Source organism: Perissodus microlepis, chromosome 13, assembly GCF_051167445.1.
Source record: "Perissodus microlepis isolate ML-2025 ecotype Zambia chromosome 13, ASM5116744v1, whole genome shotgun sequence".
Lineage (NCBI taxonomy): Eukaryota > Metazoa > Chordata > Actinopteri > Cichliformes > Cichlidae > Perissodus > Perissodus microlepis.
In genome coordinates, this window is record NC_140473.1 from 12,872,172 (window position 1) to 12,887,029 (window position 14,858).

Sequence of the window (14,858 nt, forward strand, 5' to 3'; positions counted from 1 at the left end):
AATGTATGTTTGTTGGCTTGATGGGTCCATTAAGGATGGCATATCACACTTTTGCAGATTAAATAGAAAACAGATTTGGTATTTATACCATAGGGAATGACAGGACTATCTATCCTGAGACACTTTTCTTTTCTAATGGAGTCGTGTTTAGTGAATCTTTATTACCCTCTGGTGTCAGCAAGTGGTATTACGTATGTACGTGTATGACGTATTCTTTTTGCGGTTTCCACATTCCAGCTAATCAACAGATGCAAGGATACTGATGGTTACACCCATTTAAGGAGGATGTACACTGTATCACAAGATACAATAAGATAGTTGATCAAACTGTTTCACTAACTCATCTACACAAAGGATTTTGTAGAGGGTGCAGGAGCTGTGGCAGTTGTTGGAGGCAGTTGTTTCACTTAAAACGACAACTTTAATTGCTACATTTTGACTTTATTCTCAAATAGTGCTTTGAGTTTAATCTAAAAATTTCTGTGCTGTGCAGAGCAACGGGGGAACTGTAGCTGAACTGAGCAGAGAGTCCAGAGTTTGGAGAACTAATAGAAGCAGAGTGAAAGAGTGAAATCTAAAGTATATCAGCTGAATCAAATGGGTTTCAGGCAGAGGAGCAGAGCTGAGACAGAGCAGCAGTAGTGGTTGGGTGGACTGGTGGAGTTGAGGCAGGTGTGGACAAGATGTTAAACTTTCTTCTTCTGCTCAAATTCAGTTTTGTAAGGGGGCTGAAGCCCTGTTGCCACAGGTGACAGGGCAAGGTTCACCATGGACAGGTCTCCAATCCGTCGCAGCCAACCTGAGCTTAAACTGCCTATGTATATCAGATTGATAGCAGACTTACTTCGTCTGATAGGAAAATTTATGGCAGGTTTTAGGTACAATGTTGGTATGCCTGACAGTCTCATTTTGCAACAGAAAAATAAAGTGAGATAACTTTATCTTACTGGATAAAACAGACACTGACAAAGTCTAACTTTGCAGATATGACTTGCAGTTTAAAAAAGGAGATAAATTGCAATATAGTTTAATAACTGTTAAAGTTGGATGCAAACCCAGAACCACATGTGCTACTTTTACGATAATAAATTTACTAAAATATAATATTTAATTAAAGTCATTAAAATGTATTTATTATGTTGTCATCAGTGTTGACATAAATTTTAAACAGTTGTTCTGTTTTGTTCATAAAAATATGATATATTTTACCTTTGTGACCTGTAATTTAAGGGATTTCATTAGTTTTAGAAATTATTTATATCATATAAATAATTTCTAAAACTAATGAAATCCCTTAAATTTAACAGTTAATGAGTCCAGATATGTATTCACTGCATTTATTTTGAGATCGATTGCTCCTTTAAGTAAACTTTTTTCTTCGACGTAAATACACTGCATTACCAGCAGGGGGAGCTGGCCGCATGCACTCCATTAGTTAGTGGCAACGAAAGTGATTTCAGCCAATTACATTCAAGGGACGCCCACTCTGTGTGCTGCTAAATGCTACATTAAAAGACACGAGGACGCCTCGCCGTCGTTACTACTCTTACCCACTCAAATCGAAACAAGGAAGCGACTTACGACGTTTCTTGGGCTTCAGAAGAATTTATAATGTGTATGACGAAAGCGTTGCGCCGCCCATGCCTCCCATACGCTTCCCGCTTTTCCTGTGACCAAATTTGGCATCAGGAGCTGGAAGGGAAAAGAAGAGGTCTCACTCAGCCCGAGTTTGTGAGACCAACAACAAAAAAGAGTGTAACCGCACCAGGAAATGTTGGGATATAGTATAACTTTCTGTTAAAAACATTTTGTTTTTTAAAGGTTATATCAGACATAATAACTATATGAGAAGAAAAAGTCTATTATTACTACGTCATATTTGTCGTTGTATTAGTCATATGTTCCACTTCATTATGTAGAGAAAAACGCCGTTTCTCCTTCCTGTGTTTTGATTGGGCCAACAAAGAATAGACGATCTTCGCGCGAGGCTGTCTGCAGAGTTTCTAGAAAGTGGCGCAGGTTCACACATGTCTTCATCCCGCGATCCAGGTTTGGCCGGCGGATGGGTGTGGTTCCTCATGCTGAGGGACGTTTCACCAGATGGTTGGGTTGGTGCATAGTTCTAGGCCTGCGCACTAACAGCTGAAGGACGAGGGACATCGCAAACTAGAGGTGGCATGGACGCGTAGTGGGATAGTGGTGTTTGGTTGTCTTTTAAATTTGTTCATTTACACTGTTTGGAAAGGTAGAAAGGTGTCTGAGGCAGGAACACTGGGCGCTAATACAGAATCAAGGTAAGTGTCACGTGTTTGCAGGTGTGTACATGGGTTTTGTGTTTAAGCAGTTTGGTCATTTTCCAGTCGTGTTTCTCTGTGCTCTAACAGCCGCTAACCTAACAGTTTGCGTAAGGAAAACTCAGTAAACACAGAGAAGGCCGTTGTGGGATTGACTATGAATAGTTGGTGATACGGTTTTCCCTGTTCCTGAAAAGGTCATGTGTTGTTAGTAGCAAACACTTGCCCTCTGATTGGCTGTTTGTCTCTGGAATGCATCTCAAAGACACTATTCAGAGGGGGGGGGGGGGGCGGGGGTAAAAACGTTCACAGAAATCCTTTATGTCAGACTCGATTCATGTTTTAAAAACTCTGAAAACAGTTTTGATCACAGCCTGGCTTTGTGTGGAACAAATTAATAATAGTATATAACATATTTTGCTTCTTTGTATTTTATGTCGTGGTTGCTTGTTTTGATTGATTGATTGAATCTTTATTTTGAACATGTTGAAAAAGTACAACAAAATAGAATTAAAAGAGACAAATGAACAAAGCAAAACAAAAGGAAAACGAGCAACCACAACTCCAAATAACGTTCATGTTCAAAAAGGAGCAGGAAGAAGCATAAGCTTATTTAATCCCACCCCTTTTCCACTATCTAGTATCAATAGACTACAGAAATACCTCCTTGCAATTACATTATATGTTATGTGTAATTTTTTTTTTTTATATATACACATATATGTTTCTATCTATACATACATACGTATATACACATACGCACATATACACATTTTCAATAACCCCATTAACACCTCAAGGATACACAACCTACAAATATATATATATATATATATATATACCCATACCAACATACCCGTGCACCCGCACACACATGAAAATATTAGACAAGAACACCCTATCAAATCTACCTTTTCCCTGTACCCTGTAAAAACCATATCCTTAAACCGCTTTTTAAACTGCGCCATGCTTGGACATTGCTTCATATCTTTACTTAGTCTGTTCCACAGCTTCACTCCACACACAGAGATGCAAAAACTTTTTAATGTTGTACGGATACGAGGATGTTTTAAATTTAATTCCCCCCTCAAATTGTAACCCCGTTCCCTTTTAGAAAACATTTTTAGAATATTGTCAGGAAGCAGGTTGTTTATTGCTTTATATATAATTTGTGCAGTGAGAAAATGAACCAGATCTGTGAATTTTAGAATTTTTGATTTTAAGAATAGTGGATTTGTATGATCTCTGTAACCAGTTTTATGGATTATCCTTATGGCCCTTTTTTGTAATATAAAGATTAATGATAGCGAACATTTGTAAGTATTGCCCCAAACCTCTGCACAGTAATTCAAATACGGTGCAATCAGGGAACAATAGAGAATGTGGAGTGATTTGTGGTCCAGAATGTGTTTTACTTTACTCAAGATTGAGACACTTCTTGAAATTTTGTTATGAATATGATTTATATGAGACTTCCAGTTTAATTTATCATCTATAATCACACCAAGAAACTTATGTTCAAGTACTCTTTCAATTTCCACACCATCTAAATGAATCTGCACTTGTGCATTTCTAAGGGAATTCCCAAATAAGATAATTTTAGTTTTACTTAGATTTAGCGATAGTTTGTTCCTGTTAAACCATTTTTTAATTTTGCACATTTCTGAAGTAATTGTATCCAGCAGCTCCTTTAGATTCCCCCCAGAACAAAAAATATTTGTGTCATCTGCAAATAATACTAATTTTAATATATCAGATGCCTTACAAATATCATTTATATAAATAATAAATAATTTTGGACCCAGTACAGAGCCTTGTGGAACACCACAAGCAATGTCCAAGCATGATGAGGAATGGACACCCAGCTTCACAAATTGTTTCCTGTCACTTAAATAATTTTTCACCCGTTGCAGTACAACCCCCCTGATCCCGTACCGTTCCAGTTTATTAATTAATATGTCATGATTGATTGTGTCGAATGCTTTCTTGAGATCCAGAAATACTCCAGCTGCATACTGTTTCTGATCTATAGCATTTGTAATCTCCTCAATTGATTCGATTAATGCCAGAGAAGTTGTGCCTCAAAGGTGGAGAATGTATATATTATTCTTTATTATTGTTTTTCAAATGTTTTAAAAAAGGAACTATTAGAAAGAAATAGTTTGGGAAATAGGCTAATATACTGAATCATGTGTCTATGTATGGAAAGACAGTATATGAGACAAAAACAGTTGAGTACAGAGTTGGTACACTTACACAAGTTGATAATTGGTATGATCATCTTTACTCTTCAACACAGCGTGAATGCTTTTATGAAAGATTTCTTGTATTTTATTAAGCAGTCTTCAGGAATAGTTCTTCAGAGTTCTTGAAGGGCATCCAAAGCTCTCTTTTTTTTGGTTGTTGGCTGCCTTTTGTTACATTTTCAGTCAGGATGATCTCATGCTGCTTCAGTGTCGAGGTCCGGGCTCTGGGGAGACCAGTCTCTTGATCGAAGCTGCTGTCATTTAGAAACTTCCCAGATGGTACTTCGTTGTGGATCAAAGTCTGATGCCACTTTTCTGTCTTTATAATTCAAGTCATTCCTACACCACTGTCGGAAATGCAGCCCCAGACCATGACAGAGCCTCTGCCATGTTTTGCAGATAGCTGTTGATACTCCCGGTTGTACATCTGTCTACTGATCACTGAAGCCTCATGAAAAGATCTCCGTTAAAGGGTGGCTTTCATTCTTAAGGAAACAGGGAGAAAATGACTATAATGTGGGTTGGACTGAAAGAAATATGGCAACTGGCCTGATGGAGTGATGAAACCAGATTTGAAATTTTTGGTTCAAATCGTTGTCAGTTGAGGAAGGCCCACATGCATCTCTCAGGTCCTGTGTCTGGTCATTTATCTTTTGTTTGTTTTTTAAATATTTCTCAAGGACACAATTTTCGAGTACTGTCACTGTTTGCTATAAATAGTTTTTTAGTCCTGTCATTACTTCTTTTGTCCTACACTCATCCAGTTTCCTCATTTGTTTGTTGATTCTTTTTTTTCCCTCCTTGATGGTGCAAAGATACTGTTTTTATCCCTGTCAAACGGTGTTATCTTTGACATGTTTCATAGTTTCAACAAAAGAAATGGGAACAAATTATGTGTGTTTGCAACAGGCTGCTAGAATCAGAGAGACACGGCCCTGGTTCTAGAGTTGGATCCTTTTTTTAGTGGCTTGACAAGCAAAAAAACGAAAAAACACTTCTTTTAAAGTGGCCATGTTCAAGGACTGAAAAGCCTGGTGAATTGTTGCTCAAAGCTTCTTTTTAAAATATAAAAAGGTCGGGCTACTTGCAAAGTATAAGGTTGGTTCCAGACTTTAGGACAGTACAGTATTGTACATACAGGGAGTGCAGAATTATTAGGCAAATGAGTATTTTGTCCACATCATCCTCTTCATGCATGTTGTCTTACTCCAAGCTGTATAGGCTCGAAAGCCTACTACCAATTAAGCATATTAGGTGATGTGCATCTCTGTAATGAGAAGGGGTGTGGTCTAATGACATCAACACCCTATATCAGGTGTGCATAATTATTAGGCAACGTCCTTTCCTTTGGCAAAATGGGTCAAAAGAAGGACTTGACAGGCTCAGAAAAGTCAAAAATAGTGAGATATCTTGCAGAGGGATGCAGCAGTCTCAAAATTGCAAAGCTTCTGAAGCGTGATCATCGAACAATCAAGCGTTTCATTCAAAATAGTCAACAGGGTCGCAAGAAGCGTGTGGAAAAACCAAGGCGCAAAATAACTGCCCATGAACTGAGAAAAGTCAAGCGTGCAGCTGCCAAGATGCCACTTGCCACCAGTTTGGCCATATTTCAGAGCTGCAACATCACTGGAGTGCCCAAAAGCACAAGGTGTGCAATACTCAGAGACATGGCCAAGGTAAGAAAGGCTGAAAGACGACCACCACTGAACAAGACACACAAGCTGAAACGTCAAGACTGGGCCAAGAAATATCTGAAGACTGATTTTTCTAAGGTTTTATGGACTGATGAAATGAGAGTGAGTCTTGATGGGCCAGATGGATGGGCCCGTGGCTGGATTGGTAAAGGGCAGAGAGCTCCAGTCCGACTCAGACGCCAGCAAGGTGGAGGTGGAGTACTGGTTTGGGCTGGTATCATCAAAGATGAGCTTGTGGGGCCTTTTCGGGTTGAGGATGGAGTCAAGCTCAACTCCCAGTCCTACTGCCAGTTTCTGGAAGACACCTTCTTCAAGCAGTGGTACAGGAAGAAGTCTGCATCCTTCAAGAAAAACATGATTTTCATGCAGGACAATGCTCCATCACACACGTCCAAGTACTCCACAGCGTGGCTGGCAAGAAAGGGTATAAAAGAAGAAAAACTAATGACATGGCCCCCTTGTTCACCTGATCTGAACCCCATTGAGAACCTGTGGTCCATCATCAAATGTGAGATTTACAAGGAGGGAAAACAGTACACCTCTCTGAACAGTGTCTGGGAGGCTGTGGTTGCTGCTGCACGCAATGTTGATGGTGAACAGATCAAAACACTGACAGAATCCATGGATGGCAGGCTTCTGAGTGTCCTTGCAAAGAAAGGTGGCTATATTGGTCGCTGATTTGTTTTTGTTTTGTTTTTGAATGTCAGAAATGTATATTTGTGAATGTGGAGATGTTATATTGGTTTCACTGGTAAAAATAAATCATTGAAATGGGTATATATTTGTTTTTTGTTAAGTTGCCTAATAATTATGCACAGTAATAGTCACCTGCACACACAGATATCCCCCTAAAATAGCTAAAACTAAAAACAAACTAAAAACTACTTCCAAAAACATTCAGCTTTGCTATTAATGAGTTTTTTGGGTTCATTGAGAACATGGTTGTTGTTCAATAATAAAATTATTCCTCAAAAATACAACTTGCCTAATAATTCTGCACTCCCTGTAGCTTCTCTACCTTTGAGACACAAGCAATCAGAAGCCAACAAAAAAAAGAGGTGATTTTATTTTATTGTTGTTACCTGATGTAATTAAATGTCTTCTTTTGAACTTTTACAGAACATGGGGCTTCTTCAGCTGCTAAAATCCCAGTTCTTGTGCCACCTGATCATCTGCTATGTCTTCCTGGTCAGCGGCCTTATTATCAACCTGTTGCAGCTTTGTACGTTACCTGTGTGGCTGGTCAGTAAGCAGCTGGCCCGCAGAATCAACATCAGACTGGCCTACTGCATCTCCAGCCGTATGTATAACCTTAGCTGTACCATTACAACCTGGCTGTTTCCCAGAAGCAGAAAAGTTTCTTCTTCTGCTTCTGGGAAGAAGAAACCTTTAGTTTCAGTGGTTTCAGTGGTGGTGTTGGTGTGATGTTGTGATAACCCTCTGCTGCACGAGTTCCCAGAACTCTGTACTGCATGGCATCATTTCACAAAAGCAATCCAGGTGCCCTTTACTCACATGTACCTGTTTGCGTCTTTGTCCTTAGAGATGGTTGCTATCTTGGAGTGGTGGTCTGGGACAGAGTGCACACTCTACACTGACCCAAAGAGTTATCCACTGTATGGAAAAGAGAATGCCATTGTGGTTCTCAACCACGCTTTTGAGATAGACTTCCTGTGTGGTTGGACCTTCTGTGAGAGATTTGGAGTTCTTGGGGTAAGTGAAAGTAACCCAGAAAACTTCACCCACCTCTCAATTCAATGCTTCCCTCCAGTTCTTTCAAAGTGTTCTCAACTTCCAGAGCTCAAAAGTGTTAGCCAAAAAACAGCTGGCTTATGTACCGATCATTGGCTGGATGTGGTACTTCTTGGAGATAGTTTTCTGCAAAAGGAAATGGGAGGAAGATCGAAGGACGGTGAATGAGAGTCTTGAGAAACTGCGGGATTACCCAGAAAACTTCTGGGTGGGTTTCACTCTGTGGTAATTTTAGAATCAAGAGAAGTGAGAGTGATATTTTTGTGTCCATAATTATAATATAATTATATAACACAACTTTTTTTTTTTTTTTTCTTTTTTGGCAAAAGTTCTTGCTTTATTGCGAAGGGACACGCTTCACACCAAAGAAGCACCAGGTCAGCATGCAGGTGGCTGAAAGCAAAGGGTTGTCCAAACTAAAGTATCATCTTTTGCCCAGAACCAAAGGATTCTGGGTAACAGTTCAGAGCCTCAGAGGGACGGGTGAGTGTCTCTTTGTCTATGTATTTAAATGTGGCCACCAGAAAGTATCCGATCAGTTTTATGGGGCAAGGGGGTGGATTTGCAAATCAAATGAAAGGTGGCGCTGACTAACCGCTGCATGTTCCATGTTGTGCAGCTGCGGCTGTTTACGATTCCACGCTGAACTTCAGAAACAATGAAATGCCGACTTTGCTGGGGCTTCTTAACGGGAAAAAATATCACGCAGATTTATATGTGAGGTAGGAACTGATGTTTCACACACTTGTTGCTTTTCATTTCCTGTGTGCTGGTGTAACCTTCATCTCTGTGACATGCAGGAGAATTCCTTTAGAGTTGATCCCAGAAGATGAGAAGGAGTGTGCTGAGTGGCTCCACAAGCTTTACCAGGAGAAGGTGAGAGTCTTAAATATTCTGATGGATGCATGATTTCCAAAAGAGATGCATTAGGTAGAGGTACTAAATCACCCAGTTTCTTATTACTGAAATAGAAGCCATACTGATTAAATATGTAGCCTAAAATAAGTGCCTCTTCTTTTTTTTTTTTTTTTTTTTTCCCCTGAAGGCTGATGCACTGTTTCACACTGAATAGTAGTACTATAAATAAATGGGTGGCTCCATCCTCTTGTAGGGGTATTTTTGGTGCTGCAGGAACTGGTAAACAGTGTCTTTGAAATTTTTGATCCAGCCACTGATCTTGCAGATGTGCCCAGACAGCCAAAACCTGGATCTGGAATCATCTCGGATTTGAATTCCACATGAAAACATAACGATTTTGGTGTAATTTAAAGAAAGCAGCTCCAGCAGAGAACACAAACAATATTAAAAAGCTGGAAGCTTTTGCACTTGAGTGAAAGATTAGTGTGAGGAAACATTTATTGCTCACCACAAATGGCATTAGTGGTAAAAATTAACTTTGAGGGTAGGAACAGTTTGGCTCGCGGACCTTTTTATGGAGATAGAGTCAATGTCATTTAACAAATTGACCTATTATTATACACAGCTTTGAAGGTGTGGTGAGCTTATCTGTGGTTTTGGCTGACTGCCATGCCACCTTTTTAATTACTTTTCAGTCCATGCACTTTATAACTGAACTCTTGAATCTGAACTTGGGAATGTTAAACTTTGTACACACTTGGTTCCATTTTAGCTCTTACTGGTTTTTTTTCCGATACAAGGCAGCCACGTGGCTTTAAAAGAACCAACTTTAGCCGTGCTTCCCTGTTGTGGGTTTTGGTATTGAGCTGCCGTTGCATTAATTTGTTAACAGGATAGCTTTCAAGAGCACTACGCAAAGACTGGGCGCTTCCCGGGCCCCATAATGAGTCCTCCTCGTCGACCATGGTCCTTGATCAACTGGCTATTCTGGTCCTGCCTGCTCCTGTACCCTCTAGGCCTGCTGCTCACTCAGCTGATCAGCTCTGGATCAGTATTTACCATCGTAGCTTCCGTGGCTGTCTGCTCTGCAGGTTTGTGTCATCCATTCACAGGCAAGGTCAAGCCACCCTAATATGGCTTAATACGGCCCATCCCTCACTTTAACCAGCTCCTTTTTGTCCAAATGTTACATAAAGCAGCAGATTTGACACCTCCAATGTAAGTCTCCCTCTTTTATTTTATTAATTTATCAGTATTGGGAGCATGTCCATAACAGCATTCAGGCATGTGCTTAAAATATCAAAGTTAGATATCATGTCATCCACCTGATTCTTTTTATTATTATTATTTCACTGGTTTCACTGTTAAATGGAATTAATCACTCTAACAGCACGGGTTTTTCAAGAGCATGTTGCAGTTTCCACAATAAATAAGAGGCCTTGATACAGACTTGGAGGAGATGGCTTAGGTGTTATCAGTTATTTAAAAGAGCCAGTTAATGTGCAACATTGCTTCTCATTTCAAAGTGACGTATTCAGCCACGTCACTAAATTGTCATAATAAAAACGCTTGATAATTAAAGGGCATATGCACCACATTCAAAGTCAAATTTACTGTGGAAATAAAAATGTCCCATTTCAAAACCTGTCAGCACTTCTTTGTGACTCACTCAAACAATGCTGTAGCTTCTCTGAATCCTGTGGTGATTTTTTTCTTTTCTTCCCACAGCTTCACTGGGAGTTCGCTGGATGATTGGCCAGACTGAGATAAAAAGAGCCTCAAACTATGGGAATAAGGAGGGTTCTCTAAACAACAACTAGTAGATTCTGGAGACGGCCTCTTTTTATTGTAGAGCTACTAATCTGCAAACTGCCGTCAGGAAAACTTGTGCCAACACAGTCCTGCCAGACTGCCATTTACAAGTGCAGACCTGCTTCAAAGCAAGCGCAGACAGGATAGTTTTACACTAATGCTATGCTGCGGAAGGCTGGAGACTTGGTAAGCAGGTTAAACGAAGGAGTGCTAAGATGAAATGCAGATTAAAATCAGAGTATATTTGAGAACAGCCAAGACCAACATTTGCTATAGAAACAAATTTAATTCAACCAAAAGACAAGTGGACTACCTCTATGATTGCACTGTAATGCACAGATGACATTTAGGAGGTGAGAGAAAATAAAAATTTTGCACAAAAAAGTGGCCTTTGTTGTTGTTTGTACTTTAATTTAAAAAAAAAATGACGAAGATCAGGGCCTTTTTTTCTGCTCAAATTTGGCTACAATCCAGACAAAAGAACAGGACAGCAAATAGTTTATTGTTAAAAAAAAAAAAAAACAACCTCAGCCTTCCAGTTGATATTTCCTCGTCTGCTAAGGCAAGGATGACTTAACTCCCAGTATGAGAATAATTTTGGAGCATTAAGACATTGAATAGATGCTAAAGCAGCGTCTCAACTGCGACTACACTGGACGTAATGTAGAAACTCGTACTCAGTTTATATTCTTCAGGTAATGAGTGAGATTGACCAGCTAAATTACATCTAATCTACACGTGTGGCTTTCTTTTTTTCTAAATAAATCAGTAAGTGAACCGATGTGCCGCACGGTTCCATAAATATAGTCCGTCTGCTTATATGTTGGCAGTAAAAACAAAAGTTCCAGTAACTTTTTGTTGACATTCACTGTCGCAGTCTTTCCATCTACGGCTGTGTGACAAAGAAATTGAAGTTGGTGCGATTTGCATGGTCTGAGAGGACAAAGCTCAAACTCCATGTGTCTCCTGTTTGCCCACGACCATCAACCTTTCGTTCCGCGTATGCTGATAAAGAATGAGAAAATGGTAAAAAATAAACTGTTAAACAGTGATGCAAGCATCCAGTGAGGAAAAGTAATCATGCAACAAGAAGAAAAAGTGAAAATGCCAAACCACAGAGACACCTGGTGGTAACACGCCAGCAGAACACAAGCTAAAATTTCTTACCTGCTGATCCTGATGTCCTCAGGTGCTGGTTTAATGTAAATAAGTAAACAGTGAATCAATATCTTCAATAACAGAATTAAAAATATTAATAGGGAGGCTGATGCTGAACGCCTCAATTTAGACATATATGAGAAAGAAGTGTATCAATAAGTTTGGATACAAACTCAAAGCTCAAGCCTCATATTAGCTGATGTTATGAAAGATGGTATCTCTGCACAGCTCCATCAACTTTATTTTTGGGAAAAGTGACCTACATGTGTAGGCAATGGTTAAATTAATAAATCAGTATGAATAATTTTATACAGGAAATGATGACTAAAAATCAAAACAAAAGATGAGTAAACCGCTTGACCTTTGAGAAAAAATCACTTAAAAGATTACTAAATTTTTTCTTTTAAAGTTCACAGATTTGCAGGTCAGGCCTCTGAAGTGTTTATAGAACATTTTCCAATGCAAACAAACGTGCCCATAGTCCAGTAGTGATTCATCATAATGTAAACCCATTTTCCATTTACACAATATAAAACATGTAGTTAAACTATTAAAATCTAACCTTAACCTGGAGGAAATTCTCAGAAAATTTCACAGCATAGACATAGGTTGTTTTCTAATTAACTCGTAATCAAAAGATAAGATATGAAACCCTGGTCAAGTGCATAAAACAGAAATCTCTCACACAAAGTAAAAAGCCTTAGAGAACTCCTCATTTCTGTATATTTAACTAAAAAAATTAGGACTGTGTGCAGCACTGTACTGAGTCATTTTCCAACATTTGTGGAAACACAGTATAAAAGGCAAAAACAGAGTTTGTACAATTCCAGCAAGCAGGAAAGTCAATATTCGGCATTACTGCCTTTATTCTTAAACACGGCCTGAACTCTCTTATGCAAGCTTTCTTCTCATTTCTTTAGCAGTCTTCAGGAATAGTTCTCCAGGCTTCTTGAAGTTCATCTTTGGATGTTTCTGCCTTTTGTTCAGTTATGTGTTAAGACCATCGCACACTGGTTCATTAATACTAAGGTCCGTTCACCACTGACTTTCACAATTACAGTATTACACAAGAACTGCTGTTGTGTAACTTGACACAACAACCATATTAATTTTTTCTTTTGAGAAACCGTAAACTGTAAATTATTGAATTTCTGTCTTATTTTAAAGGACATGACTATCAGAAACTGTCCATGTGCTGCAGATAATTTATTTCAGAACTAAAATGTCTTCTTTTGTTCTCCAATTCCCAGTGCATGATATGCCAGTGTTAAATGGCTTAATAAACAAGCAAACAAACAAAAGCATTCTTGTGGAAATGGTCAGGACCAGGAACTGGACTGAAAATGAGTGAAAAAGAAGCCAATGTTCGAAGAGAAACTTTGGACATTTGGAAACCTGGAGAACTATTGCTCAAAACCACTTTGGAAAAAAAGAAAGCCTGGCTTCTTGCAACCAAAACACAAAGAAATGAGTAGTGACTCAAACAAATGGTGTCACATTTGTCCTTTCTTCGAGTTTAATCTGTATCTTTATGTCGTAGTGGCCTGAGGTGCTGTCACACCTTATGAAAGCACTAGCCTTGAGCTGATAATGCTGTGCCTCGCCCATCAATTCAGGCGTGTGACATGAAGACGTGGCTGTGTTTTACAGCTTTGATTCGTGCAGTACAGCACAATAGACCTACTGCAGCTGCTAAAATCCCTCTTCCTGTGCAGTATAATCAGCATCAGAATGGCCTATTGCATCACAAGCTGTGTACACTAATGCCATTCTCAGCTACACAGATCACACTTGGATGTTAGGTGTTGTTGCTTAAAGGAAGCCTTGTGTAATTTTACCTTGTTGCAGTAAAGATGTTCAAAAACAGTTTTGCATCCAAAGACATCAGTTTGCATAACACATAACACCAGTTAAATGACTTTAACAGCAGTACTCTAAAATAAAACCTTTAAAGTGATAGCAGGATTTCCAGCTTAGTGGTGGTTCATTTCAGAATGTTCACTATTCCCAGATTGTTTATGGAAATTCCTGTGAATATGGTCACAGGTCTTTGAGCAGAAAATGCTAGCTGTATATGTAAATCAAATGAATTTAACAAATGGTACTTCCAGTTGTGGTCAGAAATTTATGTGCACTTGTCATGGGCATGAATGTCATGGTAATTTGGGTTTTTTAATGATTTCTTTGAACTTTTATTTTTCCAGAAGCCAGGAAGCTCTTTCAGAGACATTTCTAAACAACTGCAGATTCCAAAATCATCAGTTCAAATAATCCTGCATAAGTAAAAGTTATGCAGATGTGTCACAACTTTGTCATGGTCTGGAAGAAACTGTTACCCTTAGAGAAGAGAGAGGAAATTGGTTAGGAAAGTTCAAGCGCGCCATGAAATAGAAACGTGTAGAATGGCACCAGTCACTGTCCAAAATTAAGCAAGTTTTACATAACTGTGGTCTGAGAGGGTGTTTCAAGAAAGAAACCCCTGCTCCAAAATAGACAGATTCAAGCGCAACTGAAATGTGCAGCTGCCCACATGGACAAACCAAATGTTTGCTGGAGGACCGTTTTATGGTGAGATGAGACAAAGACTGAGCTGTTTGGCCACAATGATGAGGCATGTTTGGAGTGAGGCTATCAAACCTAAGAACAATGTGCCAGATGTCAAGCATGGTGGTAGTAGCATCATGCTCCGGGACCGTTTTGCTGGTACTGGTGAAGTGGATGAAATAATAAAGAAAGAGGAGTGCCTCCAAATTCACCTCAAATCAACAGCCAGATAACTAAAACTGGGACACAGCTGAGTGTTCCAGCAGGGCAGTTATCCCAAACACACATCAAAACTGGTTTTGGAGTGGAGAAAGCAGGCTAACATTAAGCTTCAGGAGTGGACTCCCAAAGCCCTAAAATCCTATTGAAAATTCTTTTGACTATGAAGACTTCAAAGTTGGGCCCGTGCCAGGAAACCAACAAGTTTAAATAAAAATTTAGGGATTCTGCCAAAAGGAGTGGTCAAATATGCAACCAAAATCATGTCAGAAGCTTGTTGA

General features: G+C 39.2%; 1 protein-coding gene across 3 annotated transcripts; it reads left to right on the plus strand.

Annotated features, from left to right (window-relative positions):
* The first annotated feature begins 1,977 nt into the window (after positions 1-1,977).
* agpat4 (1-acylglycerol-3-phosphate O-acyltransferase 4 (lysophosphatidic acid acyltransferase, delta)) lies at positions 1,978-11,043 on the plus strand. 3 transcript variants are annotated; one of them, XM_084947976.1, is made up of 10 exons: positions 1,978-2,294; positions 7,354-7,534; positions 7,778-7,947; positions 8,033-8,194; positions 8,316-8,469; positions 8,606-8,708; positions 8,787-8,862; positions 9,737-9,935; positions 10,041-10,062; positions 10,573-11,043. In XM_084947976.1, exons 2-10 carry the CDS (start codon positions 7,357-7,359, stop codon positions 10,607-10,609), a joined length of 1,101 nt encoding a protein of 366 aa, XP_084804102.1. In that variant the 5' UTR covers positions 1,978-2,294; positions 7,354-7,356; the 3' UTR covers positions 10,610-11,043. The 3 variants fall into 3 exon arrangements, with proteins under 3 accessions (XP_084804102.1, XP_084804103.1, XP_084804101.1); XM_084947977.1 differs by having other exon boundaries at positions 10,044-10,062; XM_084947975.1 differs by lacking the exon at positions 10,041-10,062 and having other exon boundaries at positions 1,979-2,294.
* Positions 11,044-14,858: the final 3,815 nt, after the last annotated feature.

Excerpts from the sequence above, each read along its gene's own strand:
- agpat4 (XM_084947975.1), top strand. The coding sequence starts at position 7,357 with ATGGGGCTTCTTCAGCTGCTAAAATCCCAGTTCTTGTGCCACCTGATC. Across the intron at positions 8,470-8,605 it reads TCAGAGCCTCAGAGGGACGG|CTGCGGCTGTTTACGATTCC; the intron begins GTGAGTGTCTCT and ends CATGTTGTGCAG. Across the intron at positions 9,936-10,572 it reads CGTGGCTGTCTGCTCTGCAG|CTTCACTGGGAGTTCGCTGG; the intron begins GTTTGTGTCATC and ends TTCTTCCCACAG.